The sequence below is a fragment of the Pelodiscus sinensis genome, chromosome 17 (genome assembly GCF_052426305.1).
Source record: "Pelodiscus sinensis isolate ZL-2025 chromosome 17, ASM5242630v1, whole genome shotgun sequence".
Classification (NCBI taxonomy): domain Eukaryota; kingdom Metazoa; phylum Chordata; order Testudines; family Trionychidae; genus Pelodiscus; species Pelodiscus sinensis.
This window is the reverse complement of record NC_143068.1, coordinates 23,179,856-23,193,873: the sequence shown is the minus strand read 5'-3', so window position 1 is coordinate 23,193,873 and position 14,018 is coordinate 23,179,856. Positions and strand designations below refer to the sequence as shown.

General features: G+C 44.7%; 1 protein-coding gene and 1 long non-coding RNA gene across 5 annotated transcripts in view; one reads left to right on the top strand and one right to left on the bottom strand.

The window, feature by feature from the left end:
* PREX1 (phosphatidylinositol-3,4,5-trisphosphate dependent Rac exchange factor 1) overlaps positions 1-14,018 on the bottom strand; it is a 267,990-nt gene that overhangs the window by 47,727 nt on the left and 206,245 nt on the right. For all 4 annotated transcript variants that reach the window (XM_075901238.2, XM_075901236.2, XM_075901237.2 and 1 more), the window contains one exon: positions 9,291-9,383. In XM_075901238.2, coding sequence (XP_075757353.2) covers positions 9,291-9,383 — 93 coding nt within the window. The remainder of the gene's footprint in view (positions 1-9,290; positions 9,384-14,018) is intronic.
* Positions 1-14,018, top strand: part of LOC142818856 (uncharacterized) — a 144,284-nt gene that overhangs the window by 127,307 nt on the left and 2,959 nt on the right. The window lies entirely within an intron of this gene.

Genomic DNA, 14,018 nt, shown 5'->3' with positions numbered 1-14,018 from the left:
TGGGGTTCAACAGGAGATGGAGGAGTTAGCAAAGTAAACTCGGATTTTCAGAATTATTCATATGTATTTAATGTGTGGATAGTTACTTCAAATCCATGCCTAACTGCAATAATTCAATGTGCAAATGATTACTTCACATTTTAATAGACTGTTCGTATATGCTGCAGACCAATTTAGACAAACAATCATGGTTAATCCATGTACAAATTAGGAACAAAGGTACATACTGTGACGGGGCGGCACCGCCCCACACTCTAGGTCAGGGAATTCAACTGGTCCAGGTGGCTGAGAGGGCCCCACTCCCACAGCCCTGCTGGGTATGCTCTCAATGCAGCCCAGGTATAAAGGGCTGCAGAACTGCTCAGTGGGGGCTGACCTCCGGAGGAGAAGGAGCTAAGACACAACCTTCAGAGCCCCAGCCACCACAGACAGTCAGACAGACAGAGAGACAGGTGCCGGACCGGCTGACCTCACTGCTGCCAGGCCCAGGCTCCACCCCCAACGCTGGAGCTGCAGTACTGCCTCCCTGGACACAGCCGTTGCCCCTGCCATGGCTACCCCAGATGCTGGGTTGAGGAATGCCGCTACTGCTGCCCGACTCATGCCTGCAGGTGGGACCGCTGCAGGGGGTACGAAGTGACCCAGGGTGGGGAGCTGGAAAGGCCCTGGCAGGCTTGGCGCATTTCGGGAAGGACTCCCCACTGAGCAAATGGGGGGAGATACCCGACACTGATAGGGCCCTGGGTCGGGGCCTGGTGGAGAAGGAGGGTTCCTCCCAGAAACCCAGCGAGAGAGGGATCCTTTAAGGGACTAGGCTGCCGAGCCTACATATAAAAGACTAGGCCAGTGGGCCATATTTCCCCTAAGAGAGGGGCATTCTACTTTAGAGCCAGGTCCGGGAGGTCTAAAGTATGCCTCAGACCTGGGCGGCACACCCCAGAACGGGGGCAGCCCCCTTACATACCAAATTGAACTATAGAAAGGTATTTTTTCTGTTGACTATAATAATTCAGGGTATGTCTACACTACAACGTTAATTCGAACTAACTTAGTACGAATTAGTTAATTCGAACTAAGCTAATTCGAACTAACGGATCCAGACTAAAAAACTAGTTCGAATTAGCGTTTTGCTAATTCGAACTAGCATGTCCACATTAAGTGGATCCTGAACCGGGGTTAAGGATGGCCGGAAGCAGTGCCGGCAGGGCATCAGAGGAGGACTTAGAGCGTGGAGATGCTGTCTCAGGCTAGCCGAGGGCTGTGCTTAAAGGGTCCCGACCCTGACCCCGGACAGACAGTTCTCAGGGGTGCCCCGCTTGCAAAGCAGTCCTGGCTTGGATTGCCCGGAGTACCCACACTGGGCACATCACACCACTCGGCCATCAGACCGGCTGCACTTGCCACAGGCTGCCATCTGCGGAGAGGGAGCAATTGGGGGGCTGCAGGAGAGCTTCCACCCCCAGAAGCCCGCAGAGCCAGCCCAGTCCTCCCCATCGGGGGCTCGTACCCCATTCTTCCCTCACCTCCTTCCACTTACCCTTCCCTAGCTCCTCTTCTTGATGTACAAAATAAAGATAACGTGTCTTCCAAAATGGAATCTGTCTTTATTGAACAAAACTGGGGGAGACTGGGAAAAGGAGGTGGGAGAGGGGAAGAGAGAGGGTGGGAGAGGGGAGGTCAACTAAAATGATCAGGGGTTGGGAATAGGTCCCATATGAAGAGAGGCTAACGAGATTTGGACTTTTCAGCTTAGAAAAGAGGAGATGGAGGGGGGACAGGATAGAGGTCTCTAAAAGCAGGAGTTGGGTAGAAAGGGTGCATACAGAAAAGTTCTTCATTTGTTCCCATAAAGAAGGACTAGAGGACACCAAAGGAAAGGAATGGGTAGCAGGCTTCAAACTAGTAAGAGAAAGTTGTTCTTCACAAAGCAAAGAGTCAACCTGTGGAACTCCTTGCTGCAGGAGGCTGTGAAGGCTACAACTAGAACAGAGTTTAAAGGGAAGTGAGATCAAGTCATGGAGGTTGGGTCCATGGAGTGGTATTAGCCAAGGGGTAAGAGTGGTGTCCCTGCCCAAGGTTTGTGGAAGGCTGGAGAGGGATGGCACGAGACAAATGGCTTGGTCACTGTCTTCGGTCCATCCCCTCTAGGATCCCTAGTGTTGGCCGCTGTCGGCAGACAGGCTACTGGGCTAGATGGACCTTTGGTCTGACCCAGGATGGCCATTGTAAGCTCAGGGCTCAGGGTCGGGGGTCTCAGTGGACCCCCTTGATTCTCTTGCACACCTGTTCCTGGGTGGCCAGGCTGGCAGCTCTCCTGCCCTAGATGGCCACTTTCCTGTGCCTAGTGCGGAGATCGTGGGCGAGGTCCACGATGTCTGCACTAGCCCAGGCGGGTGCCCGCCTCTTGCGGTCCCGGGCAAGCTCCCGGGAGCCACCAGCCTGGTCCCGGGAAGAGGGGGAGGGCTGGGGGGCATCGGGTGGGTGGCTCGATCCGTGCCAGGTGCGGGGTCTGCTGGCTGGGTGCTGGCAGGCTTGCACCTGGCACGGGCACCGTAGCCAGCCCGTGCCCCTTTAAGGGGTCCAGGGCCGGGAGGGGGTCAGACGAGTTTCCCTGGTGTTGGCCAGAGTGGCCACCAGGGAAACCTGGGGAGGGCTAGCCTCCCACTAATTCAAATTAGGGGGCTACACACCCCTTAATTCGAACTAGCTAGTTCGAACTAGGCTTAATCCTCGTAAAATGAGGTTTTCCTAGTTCGAACTACGCACTCCACTAGTTCGATTTAAATTCGAACTAGCGGAGCGCTAGTGTAGCGCCTATTAAAGTTAATTCGAACTAATGTCTGTTAGTTCGAATTAACTTTGTAGTGTAGACATTCCCTCAGACAGATGAAAATTTGAGGTCATGTTTCTTTAAGCATAAAATTCTACATTGTAAATGGCTTTTTCATTTCCTGAATCATGGATGTTCCTTATGCTAACTCAGTACAGTTGTCTGGATATGGGCCACTGGCTTTTTTGAAGAGCGGGCAGCTCACTGGATGCTATCCATTAGATGGCCGTTGCCAGAATGGTTGTACGTTTGATACAGTTTGTTCAGATACTTCCGCTTGTCATTGGCTGTTTAAAGCACGACTCTCAATGGAGTAATTTTTTCCTATTTCTTTCTGATGTATCTGAGTGTACTGTTTATAGACAAGCTCCAGGATCAAAACATGTGGCAATAAACGTTGCTGTAAATAAACTAACTGTGCAATGGATGTGATGAGGTGCACAGAAGATACATAGAGAAGGCAAAGAGCCACATGCTGAAATCAGTTTCACAGGTTTAAATCACAGAATCATAGAACTGGAGAGATGGAAGAGATCTCAAGAGGTCATCTATTCCAGCACCCTCTGCTGAGCCAGAACTGCGTATATCTAGACCATCCCTGACAGATGTTGGTCTAACCTGTACTTAGCAATCTCCCATGATGGGGATTCCACAGGTTTACTGGAAGCCTCTTCTTATAGGGTACATCTACACTAGCCCCCTAGATTGATCTAGGGAGGCTAATGAAGGGAATCGGAATTGCAAATCAAGCCCGGGATTTAAATATCCCGCGCTTGATTTGCATGTTGCTAGCCGGTCGCTATTTTAGAAATTGACTAGCCTGAAGTAATTGCCCGCGTCTACACGCAGCAGTGAAATGGGATTCCGATTAAAGCCCTAACTCAAATTAGCTGGTATTCCTCCTGCAATGAGGTTTACCAGCTACTTCGAATTAAGGGCTTTAAATCAGAATCCTGTTTCACTGCTGCGTTTAGACGCGGGCAGTTACTTCGGGCTAGTCAATTTCTAAAATGGCGACTGGCCGGGAACATGCAAATCAAGAGTGGGATATTTAAATCCCGGGCTTGATCTGCAATTTCGGTCGCCCTCATTAGCTTCCCTAGATCTATCTAGGGGGCTAGTGTAGACGTACCCAGAGAGTTAGAAAGGTTTTCCTAATGCCTAACATAGATTAAGTCTGTTATGTCTTGTCCTATCTTCGGTGTACGTGGAAGACAACTGATCACTTTCCTTTTTATAAAGGCCTGTAGCATATTTAAAGACTGTTTATCGGGTTTCTCCTCACTGTCTTCTCTCAAGATGAAATCTGCCGAGTTTTTTAACCTTTTATCATTTTTGTTGCTCTCCTCTGGAGTCTCTCCAACGTGTCCACTTCTTTCCTGAAGCGTGGCATCTAGAACTGGACACAGCACTGCAGCGCTCTAAGCTGTATGGCAGCATGGCTCCACAGCTGCTTAATGAGACCCACCCAGGGGCTCAGGTCTGCCACCCACAGAGCTGTCTGGCTGGGCGAGGGGCACTTCTCCCTCAGCTACAGCAGCAACTTCCTGCCCAGGACAGAGAAGCTTCTCTTCCAGCCAGTAGAAACGCGTCCCCTCCTTTCCAGCTGGGAGAGACTAGTTGCTCAGTAGGGAGCTGCTGCTGTAACTGCGGGAGAAGTGCCCCTCCCCCAGCCAGCCAGTTCTGGGCATGGCATTCCTGAGCCCCTGGGCGGGGTTCAGAAAGCAGCTGTGAGGCCGTTCTGTCATGCAGCTTAGAAGGCACCTTGCTCTAGCAGAGGCCTTACTAGTGCCAAGTAGAACAGGACAATTACCTCCTATGTCTTACATATGACACTGCTGTTAATACAACCCAGAATGATTAGCCTTTTCACAACTGTATCACATTATTGACTCTCAGTCAATTTGATCCATTATGCCCCCCCAGTCCCTTTTCATCAATACTACCACTGAGCCAGTTATTCCTCATTTTATAGCTATGAATTTGATATTTTCTTAAGTTTAATATGTTGCATTTCTTTTTTATTGAATTGCATCTTGTTTATTTTAGATAAGTTTCCAAATTGTTGTTTTGAACTATAATCCTCCTCTCCCAGTGCTTGCAATTCTACCCAGCTCAGCATCATTTGCACATTTTATGAGCATACTCTCCAATCGATTATTCAAGCCATCAATGAAAACATCTAGTATCAGATCTAGAGAAGATCCTGGTGGGACCTCTTTAAATATGGTCTTTCTAGTAGCTTTGTACCCAAGTCTATCAAGACCCATTTTCCCTAGTTTGCTTATGAGAATGTCGGATGGGATTGTGTGAAAAGCTTTACTAAAATAAAGATCTATCACATCTACAGCTTCCCCCCCATCAACTAAGCCAATGACTCTGTAAAAGAAAGGAATTAGGTTGGTTTGGCACGATTTGTTCTTGACAAATCCAGGTTGGCTGTTATCCTATCATCTGCTAGGTGCATACAAATTGATTGTTTAATAATCTATTCCAATATCTTGGCAGGTATCAAAAGGCTGATGGGTTGATAATTCCCCAGGTCCTCTTTGTTCCCCTTTTTAAAGATACATATTGTATTTGTCCATCTCTAGTCCTCTGGGATTTCATTCCCTCTCCGTGAGTTCTCAAATATAATCACTAATGATTCCAAAATTGCTTGAGTGAGTCCCTTAAGCACCTAAGAGTGAATTTGATCAGGCCTTGCTGACCTGAATACATCAGACTTACCTAAATGTCTTTAAACCTGTTCTTTCCCTATTTTAGCTTATGTTCTTCCCTCCATGTTTTTAATATTAAATGTGTTAAAATCTGTTAACAGTTAATCTTTTTAGTGAAGACTAAAATAGGCATTAAAAACCTCAGCCTTCATGATGTTATTAGCTCTCCCTCCCCACTAAGTGGAGGAGCTATTTATCAAACCTCTTCAGATTGCCTTTTATGTCACTACTTTAGGTGTAACTCATTTTGTGCCTTAGCTTTTCTGATTTTGTCCTACATGATTGTACTATTCTTCAGCTGTCTTCATTAGCATTTCCACTTTTTGTAGGATACTTTTTGATTTTCAAATCATTAGAGAGCTCCTGATGGATCCATATTGGCCTCTTACTATTCTTCCTATGTTTCCTTTGCATCAAGATAGTTATGCCTTTAATACTGTCTCTCTGAGAAATTCCCAACTCTCCTGAACTCTCTTTCCCCTTATATTTTCTTTCTGAAGTATCTTACCTACCAGTTCTCTGAGGCTATGTCTACACTGGCATTTTTGCGGAAGAGGAAACGCAAATGAAGCGCTCATTTGCAAATCTCATGCTCTCATTTGCATATTCTCTTCCAATCCTTTTCGTGGAAGAGGATTTTGTGGAAGAAAACTCGCAGTGTAGATGGGGCCATTTTTCAGAAAAACCCTTTTGCACAAGATCCCTTATTCCTCAAAAAAAGAGGTTTACAGGATCTTGCACAAAAGGGTTTTTTTCTGAAAAAAAGCCCCATCAACACTGTAGTTTTTTTCGCAAAAACCTCTTCCACGGAAAGAATCAAAAGAGAATATGCAAATGAGCATGAAATTTGCAAATGAGCGCTTCATTTGCATTTCCTCTTCTTCAAAAATGCCATAGTGTAGACATAGCCTGAGTTGGTGAAAGTTTGTCAAATTGCCATTATTCTGCTGCTGCTCACTCTTTCTTTTTCTATGGAATCATGAAACATACCATTTCATGATCACTTTCACCAAAATTGCCTTCAGATTTGCAACCAATACCTTCTTGTCAGTTAGAATCTAGTTACTTCCCCAATTACTTGTTTCAGAAAGTGGAGGAAGTAATGTCCCAAGTATGTTTCAAGAACTCACTGGACATTTTGTGTTTTGCTTTATTATTTTTCCAGAAGACAACTGGGAAGTTAAAATCCCAGTTACCAGGTTTTGTGGTTCAGATATTTCTGTTCCTTACCATGACTTCCCCTCTGTTCAATTCCCCCTTTTATCTTCTCAAGGGCTATGTCTACATAGCAGCATTATTTCGAAATACAGTCCGCGTCTACACAGCAAGTAGATATTTCGACATAATGTCGAAATAATGTTGAGCTGGAGGACTATTTACTCAGACTCCTCACTTTACAAGGAGTAACTCTCATTTTACGAGGAGGAAGGGAAGGCAGAGAAAGAGTGCTTTAACTCGGACATCCTGCTGTGTAGATAGCGGCAAAAGCTGAAATAAGCTATTTTGACTTAAGCTATGCAATTGACATAGCTCAGGTTGTGTAGCTTAATTTGACTTTGGCCCTGCTTGTGTAGATGTGCCCTAACAGACCATCAACTGGTCTGCCTCTCACCTTCTTCTAGACCGCAGAAAAAGTGTATATATTATTGATGTATAATACAAAACCTCCTCCTTTTTCCCCCTTGCCTGTCTTCCTGAACAAGCTATAGTCCTCTAATCCCTCTAGAGCAATATTCAAGTCATAATTGTATCCCATTGCACCTCTGTGATGCCAATTAAGTAATAATGTAGTTTTTGTACTAATATTTCCAGTTCTTCATGTTTACTCCCCATATGCCTTTCATTTGTATACAGACATCTAAGATGCTGAGTAGATTCACTCCTTGTTGCGCCTATGACCCTATTGTAATTTTCTGTTCCCTCCCCTCCCCCCAACATCTAGCCCTGTGTTACAACTAGCTGTGAGCTTTTGTCACCTGTTCCCTTTAATCTGGAGTAATTACTTGCTGAACTTGATGGAGTCATTCTAGAGTCACATTAGTATAACTGAAATCACAGCCTAAACATTGATAATAAAACCCTATGAACCGTGGATGGGCACAATGAGGTGAAACTCCTTGCCCTGGTTTTGTCCTTTGAGTTTTAAAACCGGCAGAGGATTACCAAATGGTCTAAAGCTGCTGAGCTGGCCCAGAACCATATGTTAGCTAGCACTGTAGTATCAAAAAGCAATTAAGAGCCCAAGAATGTAATGAAATGCATTACTGCTAGGCTTCAAATCTTGGTGAACTGAGCTGACAGCTTTCCAGTTCAGTGAGATCTTGACTTGGTTCCTTCAGGATTCTAAAGCCAAGTTGAAAAGATGGGCAGATGGTCACAGCCTGTTTGTCTTGGACGATCAAGAAAAAGATTCCTTAGAAAATTGTGTGCTTCTGTTGTCTCAGAGCACAAACAGATTTTCAATGCAAAATGTTCTACGGGCAGCTGGCCAAAGAAATGACTGAGCGATTATCTGTCAGGCAACAGCTTACCCCCGAGATTTGCATTGGCCCATTTATGTTAATCTGAATATGAGATGAGGCCACGGCCCAGTTTTGCTCATGGCTATAAAAAAAAGAGAATAAGGAACAATGAGATCATTTCATTCTAATGTTAGACCGTAGCTTCAAGTTCCTATTTGGGATTCTTGCAATATGTCGAAATCAATCTGGTTGCTTCTTCTCCTTGGATCATTAAAGAATCATAGGCAGTTCAGAGCAATACATATTCAAGCAATCTGCAGGATTGCCAGGAAAGATCGCCCAAGGATAGAAGTTCTAGGCTTGGATTTGGGAGATTAGAGTTCCATTTCCTCCTCTCCCCACAATCTTCGGCTGTGTCTAGACTGGCCAGTTTTTCCGGAAAATCAGCCACTTTTCTGGAAAAACTTGCCAGCTGTCTACACTGGCCGCTTGAATTCCCGCAAAAGCACTGATGATCTCATGTAAGATTGTCAGTGTTCTTGCGGAAATACTATGCTGCTCCCGTTTGGGCAAAAGTCCTTTTGCGCAAAAGGGCCAGTGTAGACAGCCCAGATTTGTTTTCCTGCCAATCTAGACACGCTTTTCCGAAAATGCTTTTAACGGAAAACTTTTCCGTTAAAAGCATTTCTGGAAAATCATGCCAGTGTAGACGTAGCCTTCTTGTGTCTCTCCATGCCTCAGTTCTGCAAAATGAGAATAATAGCACCCTCCTACATTGGGGGAGCAGGGAAACTGTAAGGGTAAATACATTGAAAGGTTGTGAAGTGTTCCAATACCGTGGTTATGAGAGCCACATACCTCAGACAGGTAAGTTAATATATGTGAGACTGCATTAAAGCTGATTAGTGCTCTTAGAAAACAAGGAAGAGATCAGATTATATATGGTTGAAAAAAACAGCATTCAAATATGCCCACTCTGTAATTCCAACTCTTGTCTCACTGCTCTCAGCTTTGTATCTCCCAACACTGCCCAATGTTTGTGATTGTCACACAAAGGGGCTGTCTGTTCTCTTACCACTTAATAAAAATGTTCATCAAGAATGTTTTATCCTAAGCGGCCAAAAACATATCAACGTACAGAGGCAGTTTATTACCGGAGGATGTCAGACAATACTCAATTTCCTATTAGCTGCAACTAACATGAAACAGGCTTATAAAGGATAGACACTTCTTCCCACTGCTAAAAGGGAAATATTTATAATTGTCAGAAGATCTCACCTCTGCATGAGATCCTGGCTGAACAGACTTGACCACGATTGCTTTGTTCTTTTCTTCAATGTCAAACCCATAGTCATCCTCTCCTGGTAAGATCTTAAAAACAAAAAGCGTGCAGGTAATGTTTTATAGACATGGAAATGTGTTTTGGAGGAACTGGTGAGCTGAAAGAAGTGAGCTTTTCACTTCTTCAGTCACTGTTGTCATAAATTCATGGATCTGAATGTCAGAAGGGACCATTAGATCATCTAGTCCAATGTTTATCAACCAGTGGTACAAGTACCCTCAGGGGTACTCAAGAGAAGTCTGGGGAAACGTCAACACAAGTGAAATTTGGAGAAAACTGAATTTTTGTTTTAAGTTTTACAGCGCTTTATTTTTGTACTTTACACCCAAAAAATTCATCGCCTGCCAGGCTATGATTAAATTGTTTAAACAAATGTGTTGCAATGGTAGAAAAAAATGTACTATGTCTGAAAACTGTAGGTATTGGGGGTACTTATAATTTTTTAAAAGGGGGTACTTTATAAAAAATGTTGAGAAACACTGATCTAGTCTGATCTTGTATAACACACATGCTAAAATTATACCCTGTTACCCCTGTATTGAGCTTAATAATTCATGAATTCAGCCTCAAATTGAACTGAGTTCCATCAGATAAGCAACATGCATTTTAGTGAGCTTAATACATTTAATACACATCTATTGAATCAGAGTTGGGATGAAAAGAAAGTTGCTTATAAGCTAACCCATGTCACTATGAGAAGAAAATTATAGATTCCTCCCTTGTTCCTTCTGACTCCTATACTGTTCAAAAGCACTAGTCTTTTTCTATTACCATTCTAATGCCATTAACTTATCAGCTTCCTCCTGTCAGTGGTTCACCACAGCAGATTATGAAAATAGAAATGTTTTTTCCTGTACGATCAAAATCTGTAGGTGCAAAATAACTCACTACTCTAGGACACCTGCAAGAAAAAAAAGCTGTTCAGGAGATGTTTGGATTAAAAGGGAAACCCCAAGGAAGATTCTGTGAAAAAGGTGCAATGCAATGCTACTCAAGTGTACTCAGTGCAAAGAGTTCCTTAGAAAACGAGCACAGGGATAGGTAGGTTTTGGCCTTGAACTCTTACAAGTATCAGCCCAATACAAGTCTCAGCCCAACACAATGGGTAAGTGATTGCTTCAAGTTTGGGATTCAATTGAAAACTGCTTGGGCAACTCTCCCGTTCAACTTGTCATTTCCCATGTGGAAAGGCTGTGCAGTTCCTCTTCTGTTGGAGGAACATGCTCTGGGCTATATGTTCAAAGCACCAAGTGGAGAGTTAGCCTTAAAATTCTCATTGTTTTAATGGGTGTCACTACCGTTAACCTTTTGAGAGAAAAATCAAGCAACAGCAATGAGGCTGGTTAATGGGGAATCGGGATAATTTCAGCTAGCTTCTTTGGAAACAACACTAAGGCCAGGTCTACAAAAGACCAGAAGCTCAGCTTAAAGTATGCAACTCCAACTTCATAGAATTCGTACCTGGAGTTGGCTTACCTTAAGCCGAGCTTGGTGCTGTCCCCCAAGTGAGAGGTCAATTGGAGCAAATGCTATCATCAGCTTCCCTTACTCCCCATTGACAGCCAGAGTGCCAATGGGGGTGCTCTCTGAGTTTGATTTAGCAAATCTTAACTAGACTCACTAAATCAAACTCTGGAAGATCGCTCGAGGCAGTGACGACAAGGCCTAACTCACTGTCTTTGTATTCACAGATAGCATGATAAAGTTGCCACTCTACATCACCCACAACCACTAATCCAAACACAAGTTTGGGGGGGCGGAGGGAGTTCTGAACATTCACGTATAGCATGACAAGACTATTTTCACCTTTCTGACAGCAATGGTCTGTGAAACCAAATGACACAATATTTTAAACATTCAGCGTATGTCTACTCTGAGAGCAGCAGCCTGCAGTTGCAAGTCTCAGATGCCAGGTCAAGACTAGATCAGGGCTGGCCAACCTGTGGCTCTTGAGCCACATGTGGCTCTTTGCTCACAGAAATGCGGCTCTCAAGGTTATGGCTCGTTCAGAACCCCATGCCCGCTTTGTGCACACACCCCAGTTCCTGGAGGGAGAAGTGCGTGGCTGTGGCGATGGCAGCTCCGGTGAGACTCAGGCATTGGGTTAGAGTGGGAGGGGCCTGGGGGTGCCTGGCTCTGGGTGAGGGATGTGTGGCTCTTTGCATTACTATCCACAGCTATTTTGACTCTTCGTGCCTAACTGGTTGGCTACCCCTGGACTAGGGCTTATGGGGCTTTCGCCATGGTGCTAAAAGCAGTTGTGTAGATGTTGCCGCTTAGGCTGGGGTCTGGGCTCTGAAGCCTAGGGAGCGGCATAGGTTTCACAGCCCAAGCCATAATGGAGGGGTGGGCAAATAACAGGCCGGATCCGGTCCACCAAGGTTAGCCTGGGGACAGAAGGTCGGCAGGTTCAAGTCCTGCCCACTCTGGGGGTATGTCTACACTACCCCGCTAGTTCGAACTAGCGGGGTAATGTAGGCATACCGCACTTGCAAATGAAGCCCGGGATTTGAATTTCCCGGGCTTCATTTGCATAAGCCGGCCGGCGCCATTTTTAAATGCCGGCTTGTTCGAGCCCTGTGCCGCGCGGCTACACGCGGCACGGGCTAGATAGTTCGAACTAGCAAGCCATTCCGCACTATCTAGCCTGTGCCGCGTGTAGCCGCGCAGCACGGGGTTCGAACAAGCCGGCATTTAAAAATGGCGCCGGCTGGCTTATGCAAATGAAGCCTGGGAAATTCAAATCCCGGGCTTCATTTGCAAGTGCGGTATGCCTACATTACCCTCCTAACTCGAACTAGGGTGGTAGTGTAGACATACCCTGGGAGAGGTAGGAAAAAGGGCTCCCTGAAGGTGAGGTGGTGGGGTGGGTTCTGGCATGGCCTAGGGGATAGGGTGTTCGCCCGGGGAGAGCTCCACCCACCCAGAAGCATCACTGTCACTATGGCCAGCATTTGCCTTTGCCTCTGCAGATACAGGGGATCAGAGTTCCCTTTGGGCATGGATCACCATTCCCAGACAATGGAAGCAGTGATTGCCTGTACCTGCAGAAGTGCAGTAAAGAGAGCAGCAGCAGCCCACCAGGGCCTAATCATGAAGAACCTCTGCTGTTTTATTGCCCACCGCTCCTATAATGTCTAGGTATTTTTTGTGCTGTGGTCCAAGTCTATCAACCCAGGCTCTGAGACTCACTGGTATGGGCTGTGACTTGTTGTGCAGATGTACACAGAGGTCTTAATTTGCAAACCCTGAGAAGCCAACGGCTACACACAGTTGAATGCCGAGTTTCTGTGCAGATCTCATGATTACACATGGAAATCTCTTTCATGCACTATCGTTTACTCATAATCTTCCTGCCCTTCTCAGCTCTAAAAATGAGGGTAAACAGAACAGTTTTTAATGTGGATTGTTTTCAGTCAATATGATGGTGATGAAACTAATAGTCCTATATTTCTAAGCCACTCTTCAAAACACAGAATCTCAAAGCCCTTTTATAAACATTTATGCAAACTATCGTCAGTGTTCACTTCATCTTTGAGAAAGTTGTGATATGTTTTCCAAATAATGAAATAGTAATACCTTGCATTTCAGTACAGAACAACCTTTCATCCATAGCAATTAAGAGACTTTCCATAAATAGGAATCAATTCTGTCACCCCTAAAATGCAGCCACTTTGGAAGTATAAAACAGCAGCTGCTTAATATTGAACAGCAGCATCATACAATTATACAGTACAGGATGCAAAGAAGAATATTCAATTGAAATTACAAGGGAAGTTTAGACAGGCATAGCATCCTCAAATAGAATTTGACCAGGACACGGGGAGAAGACATATCCTAAAAATAGCCCATTATAATTGTCTCGCTCACATCTGCTTTGCTTGCAACAAGTGAGATGTGAGTTCCTGACATAGTATCAACATTAGTGACTGAACTCTCTTCCAATAACAGCTTGTTGCCTGTACAATGTCCATCATAACACTTACATAGTTATTTGTTTTGTTAATCATTTTAGTACACAGGTTCCCAATTGTGATCTGCAGAGTCCTTGCTGGTAGTCCATGATGAGCAGTCATGTGATCACATGGTCACATGATCCTGGCTCCTCTTTCATTCCAAGCTACTACATCCCATTAAAGGATAGCTAAAATACTGAATTAAATATTTCTTGCATAACTTTCCATATTAGCTACTGTAGTGTCACAGGGCAGTCATGTGACTGTGGATGGGTGGAGCAATGTCCATGACATAAGGTCAATTAAAAGCTGGTCCAGGATCTGAAAAAACTGTAGTGCCTCTACTTAATGTAATCAGTATGATACATATAGGGAACAGTGTCTTTAAGGGCTGCTCTTCCCAGTTGGGTGAGATGCTCTTGTAATGCACAGTCAGTTAGAACCAGACACAGAATAAAGTGGAGCTCTTACAAGCACTGTAAGTGCTCGGATGATCAGTGAATATCACAGATATGACCTTCAGAACACAAGAATAAGATTATCTTTTCATTTAGGCTCTTTCCTTAAGAGGGGATGGTAGGAAAGAGCATGTTCAGGATACATCTCTATCTTTTCACTTTGTGCTGTTAAAAGAACATGGTTGCATGTTGGGTCAATTGTGTTAAAAAAAAATTACATGAAATGAACAGCACTATGCCAGTGTTTGGG